General features: G+C 36.0%; 1 protein-coding gene and 1 pseudogene across 2 annotated transcripts; one reads left to right on the top strand and one right to left on the bottom strand.

The window, feature by feature from the left end:
• The first annotated feature begins 15,924 nt into the window (after positions 1 to 15,924).
• LOC143561060 (putative inactive purple acid phosphatase 1) lies at positions 15,925 to 20,928 on the top strand (annotated as a pseudogene). The gene is made up of 12 exons (XR_013140225.1): positions 15,925 to 16,110; positions 16,926 to 17,017; positions 17,107 to 17,173; positions 17,248 to 17,370; positions 17,466 to 17,558; positions 17,650 to 17,779; positions 17,891 to 17,972; positions 18,125 to 18,257; positions 18,378 to 18,582; positions 18,705 to 18,830; positions 19,497 to 19,806; positions 20,608 to 20,928. The product of XR_013140225.1 is annotated as a putative inactive purple acid phosphatase 1 (transcript).
• A 1,666-nt stretch (positions 20,929 to 22,594) lies between these two features.
• On the bottom strand, positions 22,595 to 23,644 carry LOC143561040 (ureide permease 1-like). Its single transcript, XM_077049199.1, has 4 exons — positions 23,624 to 23,644; positions 23,428 to 23,505; positions 22,888 to 23,205; positions 22,595 to 22,795 (listed from the first exon to the last, which is right to left on the bottom strand). The coding sequence occupies exons 1-4, from the start codon at positions 23,642 to 23,644 to the stop codon at positions 22,640 to 22,642; spliced, it is 573 nt and encodes a 190-aa protein (XP_076905314.1). The 3' UTR covers positions 22,595 to 22,639.
• Positions 23,645 to 23,710: the final 66 nt, after the last annotated feature.

The raw sequence follows: 23,710 nt of genomic DNA, 5'->3' as shown, positions 1-23,710 counted from the left end.
AGCACATTTTTGTTCTTTGAATTTTTTTAAGTTGTCAAAATTGATTATAAGTTTTGTAATAAGGTTATATGTATCTTAATAGTTGTGTGTTAATTACTTAATAATTATTTGTTTTTTTGGTTCCATGGATCTGCAAATAATGTTATGATGACTGATAAAAATATAGAGATACCATTAGCATTGCTACAATTTTCTTCATATATCTTGTTAGCCAATTACTCTTCTTTTGAATGTGATTTGTCAAGTTGGAGCACTTCATGTCTTCTAAAATGTGACGTATGCTTCAAAATTCTAAAAATTATTAAACTTTCTTGAATTTTCAAGATTTTATCCAATAGGGGACACATACATTTTCAACATCATCAATCCTCTTTGGAGGAAGTTTATTTGAATTTTCTTGACCTTACATGTTAAGCTTGGAAAAAGCAAGCGAGCGGGTCGAGTAGCTAGTCAAAACATGTTCTGAAATAAAAAAAAATAAACCATATTAAAAGGTATCAATTTGATTCGGATCAAAATGATTCTGACCAAAATGGGTCTGTATCAACACGAGCTTAACAATTATTTATAATAGGTATCAACAGGAGATATCAAAATGATTTCACCCGGTTTATTGTGGTGCTATCAATTTGAGCCCGTCCTAAGTTAGCAAGTTTTATGTAATAAAGAAATTACATATATAAAATAACATATATGTCATCCAATCACTTTAAGTTTAATTCATATGGTCAATGAGACGAGACTGGTGCTGAAGTTATAAAGAGACTTTATGTTTCATATGACTCAGATTCGATTCCTACCCCATTATCTAGTTTCAGTAGCACAATGTGATGATGGGAGACTAAGCGAGTAGGCGGCGTGGCATTCACTTGTGAATCCTTGAACTGGACGAGTTTCATCTCACCGCACAATCGTGCCTTCGGGTTAGGTGATGTGCTAAAAGTAGTTATAAAATAAATAACTAAAATTATACTAATCTAGACACTAAGTAATACTCTAGACCCTTAAACTACTAACCGGCAAGTGAACCAGTCGACTCTAGTACAGCTAAGTAAGTCCGGATATCGAACCCACGAGACTCTTTAAATTACGAAACTAGCAAATTAGACTCAACTACAAGACACGACTATTTATTATAATATTTGAGGGGGATTTTAAACTAATTATTAAAACTCAATAATAATTAACTAACGATTACTTTAATTAACTAATTATTAAACTAATTAAAACAAACCCTAATTAATAAAATAATTATAAAACATAATCATTACTTTAAACTAATTAATTAATTAATTAAACTTAAACTCAATTACTTTAAACTAATAAACAATTAAGAAAACTTAGATTAATTCTGATGATAAAGATAACTACCCAGGCCAGAATCTCCAAAGTTAAGGTTATTAAATAAATGGAAAACTCACGTTATGGAACTGGAATCATAAATAGACCCTTGACAGAAAACCCAAACAGGACCCTTGAACTTCAAGAAGACGCCTATGGATTTCTAACAAGTTTTAAGACCCACCAGTTTTATATTAAACTTCCTTACGGTTATTTAATCGCTTATGTCTAAGATAGCAAAGCAGACCCAATTAACTTAATAGACTAAGCTGACAATCAAACTTAGACGGACTCCTTACGAAGAACTAAATCTAGCAATCCCGACAAGCAAAGATCTATCAACAACCTATCACCTTACAGCTTTCTAGGCTGGCAGTTCACTTTTATCTATTTACTTGATTTTATTGTTTCTATGATTTTAATGCATATTAATCACAAACCAGCCAAGAACACACAGTAAATGACCTAACAAAACCCTATCCTATGAAACAATCAACAAGGGCAATGTGAAACAATAAATTCAAGTAAACAAAACCAAGCAACCATACGCATTAATTAAATTAAACTCAACCGTTTACTTAGAACATAAAATCCATAACGAAACGAAATCCAAACAAATATCAAACCGAACTAAGGTTCATCACGACCTAGGTAGTCTAATAAATTTAGCCTAACATCTTAAAATCAAAGAAAACAAAATAAATAAGTTCAACAACCAAGCTCATAATTAAAATAATAAATTCAAACCGAACTATGTTGATGCTTGGTTGAGTAGGCGTTGAACCCAAACGATATCAGCTCGAACATAACCTTTCTTCTCTTCTTTCTTGAAACTTCTTGCGATCTCCTTCAGCGTGCGTAGGGTTATATCTCTCCACGGCTGCCTTCTGTCATATCAATAATGATGTTCCCTTTTATTATTGTTCTAGCCGACTTCCTCTTCCACAATTCTTATTTTATGGGCTGAAAAATGTGTAACTGTGAGTTTCATTCTCATGTGGCCTGCTAAACACTTATTCCTTCGGGCCCACACAATAAGAATTTAGTTTGCACTTGAGCACCTATTCGTTTCTACAAAACATGAAATAAATAAACTAATTTAGCAATCCATAAATCAATATTACTTTTCTTTTTAGCTTACGTATTATATGCATTCATGTCTTTCATTTTTTTTACTTTTAGTATAATATATATTATAAAGTAACATACTACAAAAATAAACATATGCGTTTACAACTATTAATCAGATGCCTCTATTGTTGAGTTGCTTTATTAGTTTCTTTTAGCTCATGGTCTCCTAAAACTCGTAGAATTTCAATACGCACCGAGAACGAATATAATTTAGTAAAAACAACTATAAATCAACTCAAAGTGTAGGAAATATTTATATAATAAAATGTATATTTTGGACCACATCAAATATCCTCACACTTACTCTTTTTTCGTCCCTGAAAAAGTTTAATGCAGTTGGATCAGAATCAGAAAATTATAGTCTAACAAACATATAGGTTAATTTTTAAAAAGCTCAGAAAAAACGCAAAAACCGCGATCACCGATATTGTTGTCCACTTAAACCCATGCCTTAATTTTTACCGGGACAAATATGATCTGACATTTTTTACTCAGTGGTTTACATAGTTAAGACCCGCTTATTTTCAGCTTTTACCGGACCAAACCACCCCAACTTGACTTAAACCTCAAAAATTAGCAGATTTAAAACTTTTTGTTGCTCTATTTTTTTATATGAATAGTTAAGACGATCAAGGGTATTGTTTATCCACCTAAGCTTAAGCATCAAAGTCTACCAAGCAGCCATTAGATATTATTAAGGTTCAATTAATTTATAGCTAGTGTTCCCTATAACATGACATACCCCCGTTATCAAGCAATACATCGAACCATTACCATAGGTGAGTATGCAAAATTTCATCTGTAGGGCTTACATGTAGCGTGTCCCTTGTGGTCCGTTTCTTAATGGTAATGAGACGCGAGCAAGGGGACCCCACATGGCTAACAGCGTGGATGATCAAGTCTGTAATGCATTTGTACTTTTGTACTTTTTGTGATCATGTTTATAGACTTATTTGGCAGATAACTGCGGGGTTTGCTTTTTCTGTTTTTTTTAGCTTAATTTTAAATATTCACAACCCCATTTGGAATTGTGAATACCCAGATGAATATTCGGCATACAGACCCATGGTCTCCGGACCCGGGGCATCCCATCAATACAAGATTTAAGGTTATAAAACCATACGCCAATGATGTGTAAAACACTAAAACTAAGCAGTTTAAGATTTATATCACAGGCTACACGGCATACTCTAACGTTAAACCTACCCAAGCATCATATGATAACGTATTCAAAAAAAATTTTAAACTTTTCAAACTTTTTGATATTTTCACTTTTTCATACCAATAATTGAGGCTTGAGTATGGCTGACCTTTCATTACTTATTTTCTACGGACAAAACGCTTTACCCACAAGAGATTTCCGACCCATTTTATCAAATTGCCCTTTCATTTTCAAGGCTGAGCCTACCGACACATCCCAAGTTAAGTGCGCTTTCTTTTATTTATCTCATATTATTAGTAGTTTGAAAAACCAATTTCTGATAAATATCATCATCTCCCACTTTAACGCAAAAAACTAGATTCAAGGGACATTTTTAAACATTTTTCAATTTTTTTAAATTTTTTTATTTTTTTAAAGCAAAAATAAACTACGACTCAAATATCTTATCCCCACACTTAAATTTTGCATTGTCCTCAATGTAAGGATAATGACGACTCAAAATAAAAATAAAAAATAAAAATAAAGTCGGACTACAAAAAAAAACTAAAAAAACTTAAAATAATAATAATAATAAAAGTTAATAAGCTAAATAATGGAAAAGACTTAGCCGGTAATATGCGCATGAAATATGATGCCAAAGTCTTCTTCCATGAATGCCCTCCAACTACGAACGTGCTCAGCAAATGGTAACTCTTTCTTTCACGAACGTGAGCGGCAAAACAAAACAAACATATCTAAAAACGTATCTTATCAAACATGATAGATATTATTCATTCAAAGTACTTCACCAACCCACAAATATATAAAACATGAATAATGAGCAGCAAATAAATAAATATAAAGTATACGGCTCAGCTGCTACTCCATCCCACACTTGTTTTTTTTTTGTTATACTCAACCTCGGGGATCGTCTCTAGCTCAATCTTTCTTCAAACTGGCAAAACTTAAAAACACAAAACAACGAAAAACTACAAAAAACTACGTTAGCGACTCAATAATAATAATAAAAAAAACGGTATATGAATACAAACTCTACACTTGAGTTTTCACTCAAGAATTTATGCGGTGATTTGAGATGACGGTTCGAGTGGAGTTTCCTCCATCTCGATCACCTCTTCTGGCCCTCCTAGATATAGCTTCAAACGATGACCATTCACCTTCCATGAACTTCCATTGTCCGGATTCTCTAGCTTCACTACACCATACGGAAAAACCTCTTTGACCACATATGGACCCGTCCATTTCGATCTCAATTTTCCTGCAAATAACTTCAAACGAGAGTTAAATAATAAAACTTTATCACCTTTCTTGAAGTTTTTACCTCCCTTTAAACGTCGATCGTGCAACACTTTCGTCTTTTCCTTGATATTTAACGATCGAGAATACGCCACATCACGAAGTTCCTCTAACTCATGAATCTGAAAATACCTCTTTCTAGCGGCCTCAGTAAGATCAACATTTACCGTCTTCAATGCCCAAAATGCCCGGTGCTCCAACTCAACGGGAAGATGACATGCTTTACCGTAAACTAACATAAATGGTGTAGTACCCAACGGTGTCTTGTACGCGGTTCTAAATGCCCATAGCGCATCATCCAAATTCTCTAACCAATCTTTCCGACTTATTCCCACCGTCTTCTCCAAAATTCTCTTCACCCCTCTATTAGCATTCTCGACTTGATCATTCGTTTGAGGATGGTAAGCGGTAGAGGTGCGATGAGTAACTCCATAACGAGCTAATGCTTTCTCCATGACGGAATTACAAAAATGGGTACCTCGATCACTAATAATTGCTCGTGGAGTTCCGAACCGAGTAAACAACTTATTTAAAAACTTCACAACAACTCGAGCATCATTCGTGGCTAATGCTTGTGCTTCAACCCACTTTGAAACGTAATCTATCGCCACTAAAATATACTTGTGACCACTGGAAATGGGAAACGGTCCCATAAAATCGATACCCCAAACATCAAAAATTTCAAGAGTTTGTATGGGGTTTTGAGGCATCTCGTTTTTCGATGAAATATTTCCGGTGCGTTGACAAGCATCACATGTCTTAACAAATTCTACCACGTCTTTTACAACCGATGGCCAATAAAAACCACTATCAAAAACCTTTTGATCCGTGGCATGCGCTCCATGATGATCACCCGTTAGACCTTCATGAACATGCTTTAGAATATTCAACCCTTCTTCTTTCGACACACATCTTCTAAGAATTCGGTCACCACCAATCTTGAAGAGATAAGGATCATCCCAAACATACCGATTAACATCCCGGAAAAATTTCTTCTTTTGTTGAGTAGTCATCCCTTTCAACACAAGGCCCGTAGATAAAAAATTAGCAAAATCGGTGAACCATGGCAAACCTTGCTTTTCGGCTGTAACAAAATCAATCGACTCATGCGGAAATCTATCACCAATTTCTTCTTCGCGAATCTCCTCTCTCTTCGGATCTTCTAAACGAGAAAGATGATCCGCCGCAACGTTCTCCGCCCCCTTTTTGTCTTTAATCTCTATATCAAACTCGGAAAGTAAAAGAATCCACCGTTTGAGACGGGGCTTCGCGTCTTTCTTGTGAAAGATAAAACGCAACGCCGCATGATCGGTAAAAACGGTTGTCTTAGAAAGTACGAGATAAGACCGGTGTTGGAATATCGTATGCCCGAGACACGTAATTAGGTTAATGTGGCTAGTTGTGTTTGATCCAAGTCGGGTCATACCCAATAACGAGTTAGACACACACCAATTATATATTTGTTAAGATAAGATCTATAAAACAAATACAGAACACGATACATTCAGAAAATCGGGTTTCTGAATATTTACTTGAAAGTGTTAAATAAATTAATTGGTTAATTTATTTATTCAAATAATTATTATTGGAATAATTATTTAACTATGTATTCTTTTATAAAATGGTTTATAAAAGATGGGGTGTTTATATATTTTATAAAATATAAAATAAAAAAAAAAAAAAAAAAAAGATATAATTGGGGCCGGTTTTGGGTGGGCCCCACACCCCATAGTCTTGATCACATCATGTCATATATTTGGTAATGGATACATGATCATATATACCTAACATCATGGGTGTATGTTTATGTATGATGAAAATAAATGATGATCAAAAATAACATTATAAGAACACTTTCAAGTAAACAAAAAACACAACTCTTCCTTTCTTTCTTTCTTTCTTGTTTACGGCCAAAAGAAAAAGAAAGGGCTCGGGTCTCGGGTTTTTCGTGTTCAAGCTTCCTAGCATAGCTCGGTGTGTGTTGGAGGCTCGGGGTATATTCCGTTTGAGGGTTTTCCTTTGAAAGTCTAACATTCACATCATCATCTTCTTCAACCATCTACTAAACTCTTAAAGGGTTAAGAATGTAAGTGTTTACAAGCTTGATAGTTTAGCTTTTCCGTATCATTTGATCCTTGCTTCGGGTTTCTAGTAAATAGATTATTGGTAATCTTATAACATGAATAAACTAGGTTATTCATGAACATATACATATATAAACACATGGATACATATGTTTAGTTTGTAAATATCACGCTTCCGCCTTAATTGTGACTAGTTAAATGGTTAACTAAGCTTGTTAATTTCATAGAAACCCAACAAATGGCATCAAGAGCCGGGATACGGGAAACTAAGCTTCGGGTTCTCGGTTTTATATTTTTTCCCCTTGAAAGATTTTATACAAAAATTAACATGCATAATTTTTTTTGTATTTAATCTTGTTATTGTTTTTGGCTTTGTTCAAAAAAAAAAAAAAAAAAAAAAAATTAAAACCGAGTAAATGGGCCGAAGCCCAATTCGGGTGAATTTGGGCCGAAGCCCACTTTAATATGGTTATTGGGCTAACCGGAAATTAAAGGGAAAAACTATATGGGCCGAAGCCCATTTTTGGTTAAATGGGCCGAGCCCATGAGTTTTTTAATTGGGCCGAAGCCCATGTGTTTTGCACATGTGGGCCGAAGCCCATAATCACGTTATTGGGTCAAGCCCAAATTGGGTTGGGCTAGGCCCGATAAAGCCAAGGGGTTTTGGAACGGGTTCCTAAGACATAACGGGTTATGTTTGTTAATACTAGACCGAGCCGTAGACCAAGTGGATGTTTGTTTGTGGTTGATGTTGTGATTGTAGTTAATTATTCAAGTTTCGGTTTGTAATAATTAATTAGGGGCAATTTTGTAATTTTGTAATTATTTATTCATATGGGTATGTAATAAATAGGTTATTTGTAATATCTTTATTTTATAGAAAAATGTATTAGGACATTTGTTTTGTAAAATAAAGAAGATTGCAAAATTGGAAGTTTGGGCCTAATTGGGCCGGGTATGGTAATAATGGGTCTCACAAGCCCATTAAGGGATTCAAGCCCAAAAAGGACCTAAGCCCACCAATTGAGCCCAAATGGAAGCTTATGGAAGCTAAGGCCCAAGTTCAAGCCCAGTGGATCACAACGGGGTTGAAGAAGATGCTCGAAGCATTTGGATGCGGGATCGAGTGGGAGCTACAACATCCATGTGTCATGTGTCCCTTAGGATTGGACCTAAGACACACACTTGTTTCGGCTAACAAGTGTGGTCTAATTTAGTGGCTCGTGTCTAGTATAATTGTGTATGCTTGTTAATTGATTGTTTGATTGTGTGGTTGTTAGATATTAGGATATCAACTTCGTCACATAGAATTAATTAACAAAGCATAAAACGGGTTCTAATAATTATCGGTAATTACGTGACACATAGTTTAATAAAATGGATTTATTAACTAGCCGTCTCACGCCCATAATAAAATGGCTTTATTATAAATTAGAATTTTGAAAAATGGTTTCAAAATATCGTGTTACTAAATGCATGTTAGAACATGATTTAAAGTTTTACAACTAGAATTATTAAAACTAAAAATTCCCTTTTTAAAATTAAGGATAATAAGTTAAAACACCATCCTTTTGTATAACGCTTAACATATTAGTAAGCTCTTAGTGGGAAAAAGGTCACCTAACCACGTAGAGTAAATTAATATGTTGAGGTAATATTGGCATATAAATGGGAAAAAGGTCACCTAACCGTTTGTATGTTAATATTACAAGTTGATACAAGTAGGACGACTTAAATTAGAACCATGTGAAGAGGGTCACCCAAGCATGGGGTCTAATAGGTGTTGATGGGATAAACATGCCGACACGAAATATGATTTCGAACCGGTCCCATAAACTCTAGAAGTTGCAAAAGGGTTTGCAATTGTTATGAATAACTACCTTGATAAACCGACAATGGGAAAAAGGTCACCTAACCGGAGTCGGGTTTATCGTTGGATTCTAGATTTTAATTATTAATTATATTTGGTATATATAAAAAGGGTATTAATAATTAAAAAGGTAAAACACTAAAATGAACTTAATTAAAATTCTGCAGATGGCCGCACACGTCGACGACAACATAATCCCTAACGTCCAAAATGTCTCTCTCCGATCTATTCTCGCTAAAGACCGTCTTAACCACAATAACTTTTCGGATTGGTTCCGAAATTTAAGGATTGTTCTAAAACAAGAAAAATTATATCATGTTTTGGAAACACCTATCCCCGAAGAACCGGAAGAGGGAAGTGAGGTCGAATATATGAATTGGGTCAAACTCACGGAAGATTCCATTCAAGTGTCATGCCTCATGTTGGCGACTATGGTTCCCGAAATCCAAAAGGATTTCGAAAACCATAATGCGTACGACATGATTACTCAACTTAAGGAAATGTTCCTTAAGCAATCAAGAGTTGAAAGGTTCGAAACGGTTCGAGCCTTGCATGCATGTAGAATGGATGATAATCAACCAGTTTCAACTTATGTACTTAAGATGAAAAGTTACATTGATCGCCTCGCCAAGCTCAATTGTCCCATCTCAAAAGAGTTAGCAACGGATTTGATCCTTAACTCTTTGTCGAAAAGGTTCGACACTTTCGTATTAAATTATAACATGAACGGGTGGGACAAAACCATTGGAGAACTTCACTCAATGCTTAAAACAGCCGAGGCGAGCATGGGCAAAAGGGTTTTACCCATGTTTGCGATCAATGAAGGTAGATCCAAGAATCGATCTCAACCCAATCTTAAGGCTAAGGTAGCCAAAAGAAAGGGTCCTCCTGTGCATCTTAAGGGTAAGGGCAAATCACCGGTTATGGCAAAGAAACAAAAGGTTATGGAACCGAGGGGTCATAAGGATGATCCTTGTTTTGGTTGTGGGGAGACCGGACACTGGAAACGCAATTGCCCGGTCTACCTAAAAGAGCTAAAAGACAAGAGGAATGCGGCGCATACCTCGGGTAATGTCTTTATGATTAATGTTGAGCTAAATCTTATTTCTTCTAACACATGGGTATTGGATACCGGATGTGGAACTCATATTTGCAATTGGTTGCAGGGGTTCAAAAAGAATGAAGACTTAAAGAAGGGCGAAGTGAATCTTTTCATGGGCAACGGTGCAAGGGTGCACGTGGTCGCTAGAGGAGACTTCACTTTATCTCTTCCAAGTGGTTTGGAAGTTGTTTTGAGAAATGTTTTGTATGCTCCTAGTTTGACTAGGAACATTATTTCTGTGCACCTTCTTAGACAATGTAATTTTGACTTTAAATTTGTAAGATCAGAAATGCATGTATCATCTAATGGTATCTTTTATTTTAAAGCTGTACCAAACAACGGTATTTATGAATTGGTTCATGATAATACCTTAAATAGCTCATTATATCAAACTTCTACTAAAAGACTCAAAAAGGATTTGAGTGATTCCTATATTTGGCATTGTCGCCTTGGACACATAAACAAGAATCGTATAAATACTCTCCAAAAGAAAGGTCTTTTGAAAACAAACGAGTTAGGTTCGTTTGATGAGTGTGAATCTTGTATTCAAGGCAAGATGACCAAAGAGCCTTTCAAAGGTACAAATGAAAGGGCTAAGGATTTGTTAGGTATCATACATACGGATGTATGCGGACCTTTCAAGCCAACTAGTAGGAATAGTGAAAGGTACTTCATTACCTTTACCGACGATTTTAGTCGATATGGGTATGTTTATCTAATGAAACACAAACATGAAGCCTTTGAAATGTTCAAAGAATTTCAAAATGAAGTACAAAATCAGCTCGACCGAACAATCAAGGTACTCCGCTCCGATAGAGGAGGCGAATACCTAAGTGATGCTTTTCAAAGTCATCTTAGAGATTGTGGAATTATTTCACAGCTCACTCCTCCTGGAACTCCTCAACATAACGGAGTATCCGAGAGGAGGAATCGAACACTGTTGGACATGGTTCGATCAATGATGGCACGAAGCTCACTACCGCCATCATTTTGGGGATATGCGCTACTCACAGCGGCTCGTATTTTGAATATGGCCCCGACCAAAAAGGTGGATCGAATACCCTATGAAGTGTGGCATGGAAAGGTTCCATCCTTTTCATATTTAAGGGTATGGGGATGCATAGTTTATGTTAAACGTGACACCCCAAATAAACTTGAGGCTCGATCCATCAGGTGTATCTTCATAGGATACCCAAAGGATGATATAGGATATATATTCTATGATCCTAGTGAACAAAAAGTGTTTGTTTCACGCAAAGGATACTTCTTAGAAACTAGGTTCCTTATGGAAGGACCTAGTGAAAAGAGAGTGGAACTTGAAGAGGTTCAAGAATCACTGGATGATACACAGTTGGTCGATACTAGCTTTCAACACGAGGATGTTGAAGATGATCAAATGGTTGATCGTACACACGTTGCTCGCAGATCTAATAGGATTAGTCGACCTCCCAAGAAATATGGATTTCTTGTGGATGATTGCTACTTGGTCGATTCGGATGAACCGATCTCCTACAAAGATGCTATGTCACAACCTGATTGTGACAAGTGGCTTGAAGCCATGAGCGCCGAGATGCAATCCATGCACGATAATCAAGTTTGGGAATTGGTTGATCGTCCACTTAACTCCAAACTGGTTGGATGTAAGTGGGTCTTCAAAAAGAAGACCGATATGCATGGAAATTTAGATACTTACAAAGCTCGACTTGTCGCAAAAGGTTTCACGCAAACTCAAGGGATTGATTATGATGAAACCTTCTCGCCAGTTGCGATGCTTAAGTCGATCAGGATATTATTTGCCATTGCAGCTCATTTTGATTATGAGATATGGCAAATGGATGTCAAGACCGCTTTTCTAAATGGATATCTTGAGGAAGATGTCCATATGGTTCAGCCTGAAGGTTTTGTCGATCCATCTAATCCTGATAAAGTATGTAAGTTAAGGAAATCAATCTACGGGTTGAAACAAGCATCACGGATGTGGAATCATCGTTTTAATGAAGAAATCAAAGCGTTTGGTTTCGTCCAAAACGGTGATGAGGCGTGTGTGTATAAATGGGCTAGTGGGAGTATAATCATTTTCCTTATTTTGTATGTCGATGATATACTTTTATTTGGAAATGATATACCAAGTATGGAAAACGTTAAAGCGTGGTTAAGTAGTCGTTTCTCAATTAAGGATCTTGGAGAAGCGACATATATCTTGGGAATAAAGGTCTATAGGGATAGACAAAGGAAATTGATCGGACTCAATCAAAGTGCGTACATTGATAAAATCCTGAAAAGGTTCAGGATGGAAAACTCTAAGAAAGGTTTGGTACCTATTCCTAGAGGAACCGTGTTAAGCTCATCCCAAAGTCCTAGCTCTAAGGAAGAGCAGGATAGGATGAAGCATGTTCCTTATGCTTCGGCAATAGGATCTATTATGTATGCAATGATGTGCACTAGACCGGACGTCTCGTATGCTTTAAGCATAACGAGTAGATACCAGCACAACCCAGGTGACAGTCATTGGATGGCTGTCAAGAATATATTAAAGTACCTTAGAAGGACTAAGGATATGTTTTTAATATATGGGTCTGGTGAGGAGGAACTCGTCGTAAAGGGTTACGTGGATGCGAGTTTCCAAACTGACCGAGATGATTCTCGATCACAGTCGGGATATGTCTTCATTTTGAATGGAGGCGCTGTCTCTTGGAAGAGTTCGAAGCAGGATGTTGTCGCGTTATCCACTACAGAATCTGAGTACATCGCCGCTTCAATGGCAGCCCAAGAGGCTGCATGGATGAAAAAGTTCATCATGGATCTAGGGATTATCTCTACCATTCAGGAGCCCCTAGAGATATTCTGTGACAATGAGGGTGCTATTGCACAGATTAAGGAGCCTCGTGCTCATCAGAAAACGAGGCACATTGAGCGTAGATTCAACTACATAAGGGATGAAGTTGAAAAGAGAAAGATATGTATTCATAAAGTTCATACCGATCAAAATATTGCGGACCCACTCACGAAGCTCCTCGATAGGCCAAAGCATGAGGGTCATGTTTGTGCATTAGGACTTCGGTATTCTAGTGAGTGGATTTAATCTGTATTTAGTGTTTGTATAAGAACGAATGTAATGGGTATCTCATGAAAATTAATTATGTTTTAATGAGTTATGTTCTATATTTGCATGTTTAATCCATGAATGACTTATGTTGTTCTAAACGTCCGTAGTCGATCATGCTTGTGGGAACAAGTATGAAGGTAAGACTATTATGAACCCGGATTGGTTGATATTCATGTGATGAATATAAGGCATAGGTTTGCCACCAAGGTTCATAGATATTTGTGGGATACAAATATTGGACATGATCCGCTCTCAAGGATCACTGCATAGAGTTAGTGCAACTGATCATAAGTAATCCTTGAGTAAAGGCGAGTATCATTGTGTCCTTTGACCTGAGATGCATATTGGATCTGGTCTTTTCATCAAGTCTGATAACTTGACTCTCTTCTTTGTTTTTCGGTAACACGATGACGTAAAAGAAAGAGCTCAGATATCATACGAGATGTCAACAAGGATGTATGCAGTCAAGATGGGATTTGTTCCTCTTATGTGTTGAGAGTTTAGATGTCTAAGGCCTGTTAAGTTAAATCAATGAGAGAATGATCAATCTGTGTCTCTTCGATTTGACAGGACATCTAGCAACAAAGGGATGTAATGATAAGACTTACCTATATCATATCAAGTATGGACTTGAAGGGGATGATGTTATTGAATGGCACTTAGTCAAACACACTAGGGATGGTGAACTGTTGTTAGGCGGTATTCACCATTAGCGTTAACTACCTATGAGTCTCGTGCAAGTGGGAGATTGTTGGAATATCGTATGCCCGAGACACGTAATTAGGTTAATGTGGCTAGTTGTGTTTGATCCAAGTCGGGTCATACCCAATAACGAGTTAGACACACACCAATTATATATTTGTTAAGATAAGATCTATAAAACAAATACAGAACACGATACATTCAGAAAATCGGGTTTCTGAATATTTACTTGAAAGTGTTAAATAAATTAATTGGTTAATTTATTTATTCAAATAATTATTATTGGAATAATTATTTAACTATGTATTCTTTTATAAAATGGTTTATAAAAGATGGGGTGTTTATATATTTTATAAAATATAAAATAAAAAAAAAAAAAAAAAAAAAGATATAATTGGGGCCGGTTTTGGGTGGGCCCCACACCCCATAGTCTTGATCACATCATGTCATATATTTGGTAATGGATACATGATCATATATACCTAACATCATGGGTGTATGTTTATGTATGATGAAAATAAATGATGATCAAAAAATAACATTATAAGAACACTTTCAAGTAAACAAAAAACACAACTCTTCCTTTCTTTCTTTCTTTCTTGTTTACGGCCAAAAGAAAAAGAAAGGGCTCGGGTCTCGGGTTTTTCGTGTTCAAGCTTCCTAGCATAGCTCGGTGTGTGTTGGAGGCTCGGGGTATATTCCGTTTGAGGGTTTTCCTTTGAAAGTCTAACATTCACATCATCATCTTCTTCAACCATCTACTAAACTCTTAAAGGGTTAAGAATGTAAGTGTTTACAAGCTTGATAGTTTAGCTTTTCCGTATCATTTGATCCTTGCTTCGGGTTTCTAGTAAATAGATTATTGGTAATCTTATAACATGAATAAACTAGGTTATTCATGAACATATACATATATAAACACATGGATACATATGTTTAGTTTGTAAATATCACGCTTCCGCCTTAATTGTGACTAGTTAAATGGTTAACTAAGCTTGTTAATTTCATAGAAACCCAACAACCGGAACTTATCAAATGCAAACACAACGGCTAAAAGTTCCTTCTCGGTAGTGGTGTAGTTCTCTTGGGCATCATTCAACGTCTTGCTCGCATAATAAATAGGATGAAAATGTTTTTCACGTCTTTGCCCCAAAACTGCTCCAACCGCATAGTCGCTCGCATCACACATGAGCTCAAACGGTAAATTCCAATCCGGTAACACGAGAATAGGAGCACTTACAAGTTGATCTTTCAGAAACTTGAACGCCTTCAAACAATCTTCATCAAACAAAAACGGGACATCTTTCTCTAATAACCGGGTCATCGGGCGGGTAATCTTTGAAAAGTCTTTAATAAACCGCCGGTAAAAACCCGCATGACCAAGAAAACTTCTTATAGCTTTAACATTTGTCGGGGGAGGAAGCCTACTAATCGTGTCAATCTTCGCCCGATCCAATTAGTAATCTTGCTAGGGTTTGCTTGCATCAGCTATTAAATTTCAACTGTTTTATCAGTTAGATTGCTATTATATAAGCAAATTTCAGTGCATCGGACGCGTAATCAACGACGTACGCCTGATGCGTGTAACTGATCTCTGACGGGTTAACCGGTAGGGGTGTGCATGGTTCTGTTTGTTTGGTTTTGCCGGTTTTGGGCTAAAACCGAAACTTCGTTTTTAGACTTTTGAAAACTGTTCAGTTTCGATTTTTTTAGTTTTTTTAAGGGGGGGGGGTGTTTGCCATTTGAGCTTGAATCATTTTGTTAATTAATATCTAACTGGTTATTATGCATTTGAGTTGAAATATTGTTGATTTTTAAAGTAAAATATGAAAAAATGAAAATCTATAAATTCGGTTTGGTTTTCTCGATTTTTACATGCAAAACCAAAACTGAACTGTAAGTTCAGTTTTTAAAGAAACAGAAAACCAGACCGTCGATTTTTGTTTCGGTTTATTTTTTTCTTCTGTTTTTCAGTTTCGGCTCGATTTTTTTTCGGTTTCATGCACACCCCTGTTAATCGGCATCAGACGCGTAACCGGCGAAGTACGCGTAATGAGCGCCGGAAATTGGAAACGTATAAATGACTTATTTTGATAATTGCTAATAAGCATATTTTTTATTTGATTTCGAATACAGGGAGGGGTGATTCGAGTTCAAGGGCTCACTTTACTAGTAGGGTTCTTGGTCCTGTTGACCCTAGAAGAGGTGACATCACATGGAGATCATCCTTTTGCTAAAATTGGCATACATCAAGTCACATTTGCTTTAAATGATGCTGCATATGTGAAAGCTTCTCCTGAGATTCTAGGATCAAAAGTATGTCATACATAATATTTACTTTAACCGCTATTGACCTCTAAATTTTGATTTGTTTCTAACTTTTTTTTAGTGAGAGTGTAGGCTATGTTTGAGTCTTGATTTTCATTGTCGCATATCTGCGGTTAAAGTTTATTAGATATATATATATATATAGGGTGATGCGAGGAGTGTAAACGGGTTGGGCCCGAGATCGGCTCGGCTCATTTCGAGCTCTATTTCTAAAGCTTTAGCACGGCTCATGAGTAGTTTTTCTAGCTTGAGCTTGGCTCGTTTATTAGTTATTAGTTAAAGTATATGCATTTATAATTATTCTGTGTATGTATTTTAATCATAATTTTTATATTAGACACAATATGTATTAATGTATATTATAAAAATATATATTAAATAAAATTTATACACATAATAAGGGCTCGTTTTGGCTTGTGGGTCACATCGGGCTCGTTTATTAAACAACTTTATTTTTAGGCTCTAGCTATTCTCGAGATCAATTAGCTCGGCTCGTTTACACCCCTAGGTAATGCTATACATACACCGCCCCAAATCTGCATGCCATCACGGTTTTTCACATCACGGGCCGTATGACTTTTGCAGACCACATATTCATCATATCTGACATATCATATGGGCCGTATAAAACAAACTTTCACATCACACGGTCGTATGAATTTTGACACTACACACCACCGTCACATCATACGGCCCGTATGATTTTGCGGAAAGTCGTATGTCCTGTATCACTTGTCAGTGGTATTTCTTTAACACTGACCTAAATATATAACAAACTTATGCTGCTTTTACTGTTTTTCTAGGACCAAAATTCTGAATGGGTGACTGTACATATTAATAATCCGAACCCATCTATTGATGATTGGATTGGAGTATTCTCCCCTGCCAATTTCAGGTTCATAAAATGTTTCTTTATATATAATGTTTTAATGTAGTTCAAGCTAAAACATGCATATTTAATCCATGATATATTATTACTTTCAGTGATTCTACATGCCTTCCTGAAAATTCAAGATTTAGCCCTCCATATTTGTGCTCTGCGCCTATTAAGGTTTTTTTTTGGACAATTTTATTAAAAGTTTGAGTTTTTACAGTTCTTGGCTAATTATGCAACTTATTTTGCAGTTTCAGTATGCAAATTACACCAACCCGAATTACAAGGTTACAGGAGAAGCATCGTTAAAGCTTCAGTTAATCAACCAAAGATCCGACTTCTCGTTCGCGTTATTCACAGGAGGATTATCAACTGTAACTTCTAGATTTTTACTCTTTTTTTATAAATTTTCTTTTAGTGCTAATTTGATTTTACAGTATTATAAGTTTCTCTAACTATATGTTGACAGCCAAAGCTGGTGGCTGTTTCAAATACAGTTGCTTTTGAAAACCCGAATGCGCCAGTTTACACTCGGTTAGCACACGGAAAGACGTGGGATGAAGTGAGTTTCACATTTTTCATCATGCACACTTTTTTATCATTAGTATCTACATACACACTTTTACATAATTACATACGCTTATAATTTTCAGATGACTGTAACATGGACAAGTGGATATGGAATCAATGAAGCAGAACCGTTCGTCGAATGGGGTAAAAATGGTGGAGATCAGAGGCATTCGGCTGCTGGAACTTTGACTTTTGATCGTCGTAGCATGTGCGGTGTGTAAAACAATCATAAAGTTAAAAACAAAATCATATGTTGCAACATGTTATAAACTATCATTTATTACAAATATATATTGTTCTATAAATACGTGTATGCATATGCAGGTGCACCAGCAAGAACCGTGGGTTGGCGTGATCCTGGTTATATTCATACCAGCTTCTTGAAAGACTTATGGCCCAATCAAGTGTATGTTATAGCGTTATATCCATGAATCAAAAACGGACTTTGGTTGACTTTTGGCCCGTTTGACCCGTTCACCAAGTCAACCCTATTATAAGTTAATGGGTCAAAATTGCCACCTCTAGAATCTTATAAAATTTGTGATTATGTTTATGTAGGTATACATACAAGCTAGGACACAAATTGTTGAACGGTACAATCGTCTGGAGTCGAATGTACAAGTTCAAATCTTCTCCATTTCCGGGCCAAGACTCTCTGCAACATGTTATAATTTTTGGTGATATGGGAAAGGCATTGTTGTTGTTGTTATTATTATTATTATTAGTATTATTCAAACATTGATTTTTTAATCAAATTCTTGGATTTCATATAAAGTTTGTTACTTTTTATAATAATGTGAACAAAATGCAGGACGAGGTCGATGGCTCTAACGAATACAACAATTTCCAACCCGGGTCCCTAAACACTACAAAGCAACTCATTGATGACCTGGAAAACTATGATATAGTTTTCCATATTGGAGTATTTGTTATGCAAATGGATATCTTTCACAATGGGATCAGTTTACTTCTCAGATAGAACCAATCGCCTCGACCGTACCTTATATGGTTGCAAGGTATTGACTTTTTTACATGGTTGACCTCAAGACTCAAACTTTACATCTTATTTCAAAAGGCTTTATTTATAAAGTTTTGATCTTGATTCTTGAATAGTTAATTTGTGATCTTTACTTTGTAGCGGTAACCATGAACGTGACTGGCCCGATTCAGGATCTTTTTACGAGAACAATGATTCAGGCGGAGAATGTGGTGTTGTGGCTCAAACTATGTTTCAAGTTCCAACTGTTAATAAAGATAAATTCTGGTATGTTATAATGGGCCAAATTATTCTACACAAAAAATTTAAAAAAAATAAATAAATAAATCATAACTCAAAATTTAATAAAAAAACGAAAAAAGTAAAAAAAACAAATATGTTTCCACCATCTTTCTCGTTCTCAATAAAAAAAACACAATGGTAAGTGAAAAAAGTCGTGTCTTTTTGTTTATCGTTGTGTTTTGTGTTTATTTTCGTCATTGATTGTGTCTTTTTTCCTTGACAATGTGTCTTTTTATCTTTATATTGTGTTATATTACTCAACATTGTGCTATATTTTGTTCGGCATTGTGTTATATTTTACGATCTATTGTGTCTTTTTTAGTTATAATTGTGTCTTTTGTTCATTTTCTTCATTGTGTCTTTGATCTCGGCATTGTGTCTTTTCGTCAATTTTTTTTTTCGTATTTTTTTTTTGAACGCGAATGATGGCGGAAACATTTTAGTTTTTTAAATTTTTTTCGTTTTTTATTTATATTTTGAGTTATGATTTTTTTATTATTTTTTATGAATTTATTTTTAAGGAATTTTTTGTGTGGTCACAAATCCTTCTCACACTTCTCATTTTTGTCTCCCTTTGTATTTTAACTTTACCCTGTTATAATAAAGATAAATGATTTTCAATAAAACTGACTTTGACTTTGACTTTATTAGGTACTCGACGGACTATGGCATGTTTAGGTTCTGCATTGCTGACTCAGAGCATGACTGGAGAGAAGGAACCGAGCAGTACAATTTCATCGAACAATGTTTTGCATCGGTTGACAGACGAAACCAACCGTGGCTAATTTTTATCGCGCATCGCGTATTGGGATATTCTTCTTCTTTGAATTATGCAGTTGAAGGTTCATTTGGAGAACCAATGGGTAGAGATAGTCTTCAAAAGCTTTGGCAGAAATATAAAATCGATATAGCCGTTTATGGTCATGAACACAATTATGAAAGGACCTGTCCGGTTTATGAGGTATGTCTCAAATCAGTGTCTAGCGTTGTAAACGAGCCGATCCAGTGTGGGCTCAGGCTTGAGCTCGAACTTAAACGAGTTGGCTTGGCTTGGCTTGTTTATTTTAATGAGCTAAGAACTCGAGCTTGGCTTGTAAAAAGCTCGAGCTGCCCCATTATTTTTTGTGGGTCGTTTATTAACTAGTTGAAAAGTCAAGCTCGAACTCGGCTCGTAAAAAGCTTGAGTTGAGCCAAGCAGAGCCACGTAGGGTACGGGCTTGAGCCGGAACTTAAACGAACCAGCTTGGCTCGGCTTGTTTATTCTAACGAGCTGGAAAGGCGAGCTGGAGCTCGGCTTGTTTATGTTAACGAGTAAAAAAGTCGAGCTCAAGCCATCTTGTTAATTTTAATTTTTTTTTACAAATATTGGTGTATATAGACAAAAAAATATTTTTTTGATATACACGTAATACAAAATAAATAAACTAGAGAATTTATAACATTATATGTATTATTATTATTATTACTATTATTATTGTTTTTTTTTAATATTTTAAAGATCGAGAGGCAGACAAATATTTTATGTATTTTTTTTATTTTATTGTTACTATTATTGTTATTATTGTATGTATTTAAATTCGGGGTTTAATTTAACCGGGCCAATCAACCGAGCCCTGAGCCGAGCCAACCCTGGCTTAGCTCAACTTGTTTACAAACAACATTATTTTCGAGCGAGCCACGAGCTTTTGAAACAGTCCTATAAAAATATAAATGTTATCATATTATTTCAACTTGTTTTATTGCTTGTGATTAAATGATTCAGAATATTTGCATGAGTAATGAGAAGAACCATTACAAAGGCAGCTTAAATGGTACGATACATGTCGTGGCTGGGGGTGCTGGGGCCTCACTCACACCGTTTGCACCGTTAAAAACCACTTGGAGCGTTTACAGAGAGTATGATCATGGGTTCTTAAAACTTACGGCATTTGATCATTCTACACTATTGTTCGAGTACAAAAAGAGCCGAGATGGGAAAGTTTATGACTCGTTCATGGTTTCTCGGGACTATAGAGACATTTAAGCGTGTGCAGTCGATAGTTGCTCGAGTACAACCCTTGCATCTTGAAGATTATAGTGGTTTGTGAAATGGTTATGTGAAGATATAGTGTGTAGATATGTAGTTTAATGTGATTATCATTTGTAAGGATGCATTAATAATTGAACAAAAGTATCAATGTGTAGAACATATAGTTTAATGTGTTTTTTGATAAAATGTCTAACTTGGTTTTCACATTGTCATAGTAATTAATAAGCAAAAAAGATTTAACAAACTGAGTTAAAAATAATAATAGTGGCTTCGCCCGGTTTCGAACCGGAGACCTTCAGTGTGTTAGACTACGTGATAACCAACTACACCACGAAACCTATATGTTTCAGTTTCTAATTAAAGACTTAATTATATGAATCATATCCAAACAAGGTTCATATTTAATATTCACTCTCTATAGACTTTTAACATTTGAAGTACATTTATATAGAAGAGAAATCGACAAATCGTACACAAAAAATATATTTCATCGTATTCCCACATGTTACAACTATATAAGAAAATATATTTTAAAGTTCTGGATTTTAAAAGCGGCTTTAGAGTGTAGCCTCGAGCGCTTCTAATGACATTTTTGATCCGTTTGCGAAAATTTAGAATAGTTGTTAGTTAGCTACAATGAATGTGGATCAAAACATATGAAGAGTGTATTCAAACTTCAAGAAACTTTTAAATCTTTCTATAAAAATAGTACAACTATTTACTTTTAATAAATACTTTTGTGTTGGATTGCTTTTGATGGACACTGCTCTTGGGTAACTAGAATATCATTAATAAACAAAACCAAATTCCTACATTTATACTGATAAATGAATGTACTAAATACAAGCCCATAAATTCTATTTATTCCTATGATAGTATGATACAACTCTTAGTTTGATACCAGACTAATAAATTCTCACATGCTTTGTGCCTTTACGCCTTGCTTGCGGTCATCATCATCATCATCATCATCATCATACTCAGTATATCCCACCAATAGCAAAGCTATGGTAGGGTCTGAGGAGGGTAAGATGTAGGCAGCCTTACCTCTACCCCATAGGGATAGAGAGGCTGCTTCCGGTGAGACCCCCGGCTCGATAGTAGTTTTGCATCAAGCCTTGGACATAAGGCACATAGCACTCAATCATCGGGACACCGGCTGATCGGTGCATGTACCCTTATCTTTCAGCTATCAACGCCACTACATGATGCCTGATTAACCGTCCATCACTTTTAACGTTATTTTCACGAGATTAGTAAAATAACGTCAAAATTAGTGCAATTTCACTAATTTTGACGCCACTACATACGCCCTGCTTGCGGTGCGCGCATATAATGCATATATGTGTGAACCCTCGGGTGGACAAAAGTGAAATTGCACTAATTTTGACGTTATTTTACTAATCTCGTGAAAATAACGTTAAAAGTGGTGGAAGGTTAATCAGACGTCATGTGGTGGCGTTGATAGCCGAAAGACAAGGGTACATGCACCAATCAGCCGGTGTCCCGATGATTGAGTGCAATGTGTCTTATGTCCAAGGCTTGATGCAAAACTACAATCGAGCCGGGGGTCTCACCGGAAGCAGCCTCTCTATCCCTATGGGGTAGAGGTAAGGCTGTCTACATCTTACCCTCCTCAGACCCTACCATAGTTTTGCTATTGGTGGGATATACTGAGTACGATGATGATGATGATGATGCTTGTGCCTTTGTAATCAAACTTGTTTTGTTCCTATAAAATGTTGATAATTTTAAGGTAGTGCGTTTAATGTTTTCGGTGTCCAGACGACGCCATTAGAACTCCAACAGCCACAATAAACATCGATGGCATGCCTGCGAGTAGCACGTATGTTCTTCTAGACGATTTGCGGTATTCACCAAAAAATAGCACACCCCAAAAAGTACTTACAAGTGGAAGTGCCTGATATAGTGATATGAGTACACAATAACATAATAAGTAAAACATAAACATGCTTTGGTAGGTATATACAGACTTTAGAAGTTATAACTAACCTGAACAGCATCAGCTGCAGCATAACCAGCAGCCTGACCTCCCATAAACTGTAGACCGTTACCGAACCCACACAAAAATCCCGCCAGAAAAGCCCAACCTTGCGGTAAAGAAGTTGTAATGTTTAAGATCATGGCAATGACAAAACACGAGCACGAGAAGTAGAAAAAAGCAGTGTAGACGCTTAAATGAGGGACACCATCATCCAATGTATGCCATTGGTCATTCATTGCAAGATTAAAAGCCGGTGAGAAAAGAGAGAAACAAACGCCCGCAAACAAACATATGCCCAAACCAATCAATGTGCTTTTTCCAAACACCTGTAATACCGACAAAATTTTAAAAATGTTTAGCAAAATTGTCATTTCGAATCCAGCTTCCACTGGTTTTTGCCTTTTTATCTGGTCTCATTGGTTAGCAGAAAATTGGTGAGACCCAGTGAATTATCACGGTTATTTGGTCTCATACTCTCATCTGGTCTCAACACTTTATTTCGTTGCAAAAATGTGAAAAAAACATTAAAGGAAACATGATAATATGACCTTGATTGCTCGTTGGCCTTCGAGCTCGATAAGAAAAGTTGCGGTGCCTGCTTTGGCTTTCTCGGCTTTACCGTTTCCCTACTCCAAATCTTTTTAAAGGAGTTAAAAACAAAAGCTTAAACAAATAATCAAAAGTAAAAAAGTTATAAAAATTTAACATTTTGAATTTAGAAAACAAGTTTCAAGTGATCTTTACTTGGATTCGGGTTAGATCCATTAATAATGACTATGCCAAGTATCATGGAATGATACCATTAGCATTCCAAACTAAAATTATCTAAAA

The sequence above is a fragment of the Bidens hawaiensis genome, unplaced genomic scaffold, assembly GCF_021521415.1.
Source record: "Bidens hawaiensis isolate Kalapana, Puna unplaced genomic scaffold, B.hawaiensis_p1.1 tig00020525_1, whole genome shotgun sequence".
Lineage (NCBI taxonomy): Eukaryota > Viridiplantae > Streptophyta > Magnoliopsida > Asterales > Asteraceae > Bidens > Bidens hawaiensis.
Note: the sequence above shows the minus strand (reverse complement) of the source record. Positions and strands in the feature narration are given on the sequence as shown.

Excerpts from the sequence above, each read along its gene's own strand:
- LOC143561040 (XM_077049199.1), bottom strand. The coding sequence starts at position 23,644 with ATGGATCTAACCCGAATCCAA. Across the intron at positions 23,506-23,623 it reads TGGATCTAACCCGAATCCAA|GGAAACGGTAAAGCCGAGAA; the intron begins GTAAAGATCACT and ends GATTTGGAGTAG. Across the intron at positions 23,206-23,427 it reads AAGGCCAACGAGCAATCAAG|GTGTTTGGAAAAAGCACATT; the intron begins GTCATATTATCA and ends TCGGTATTACAG.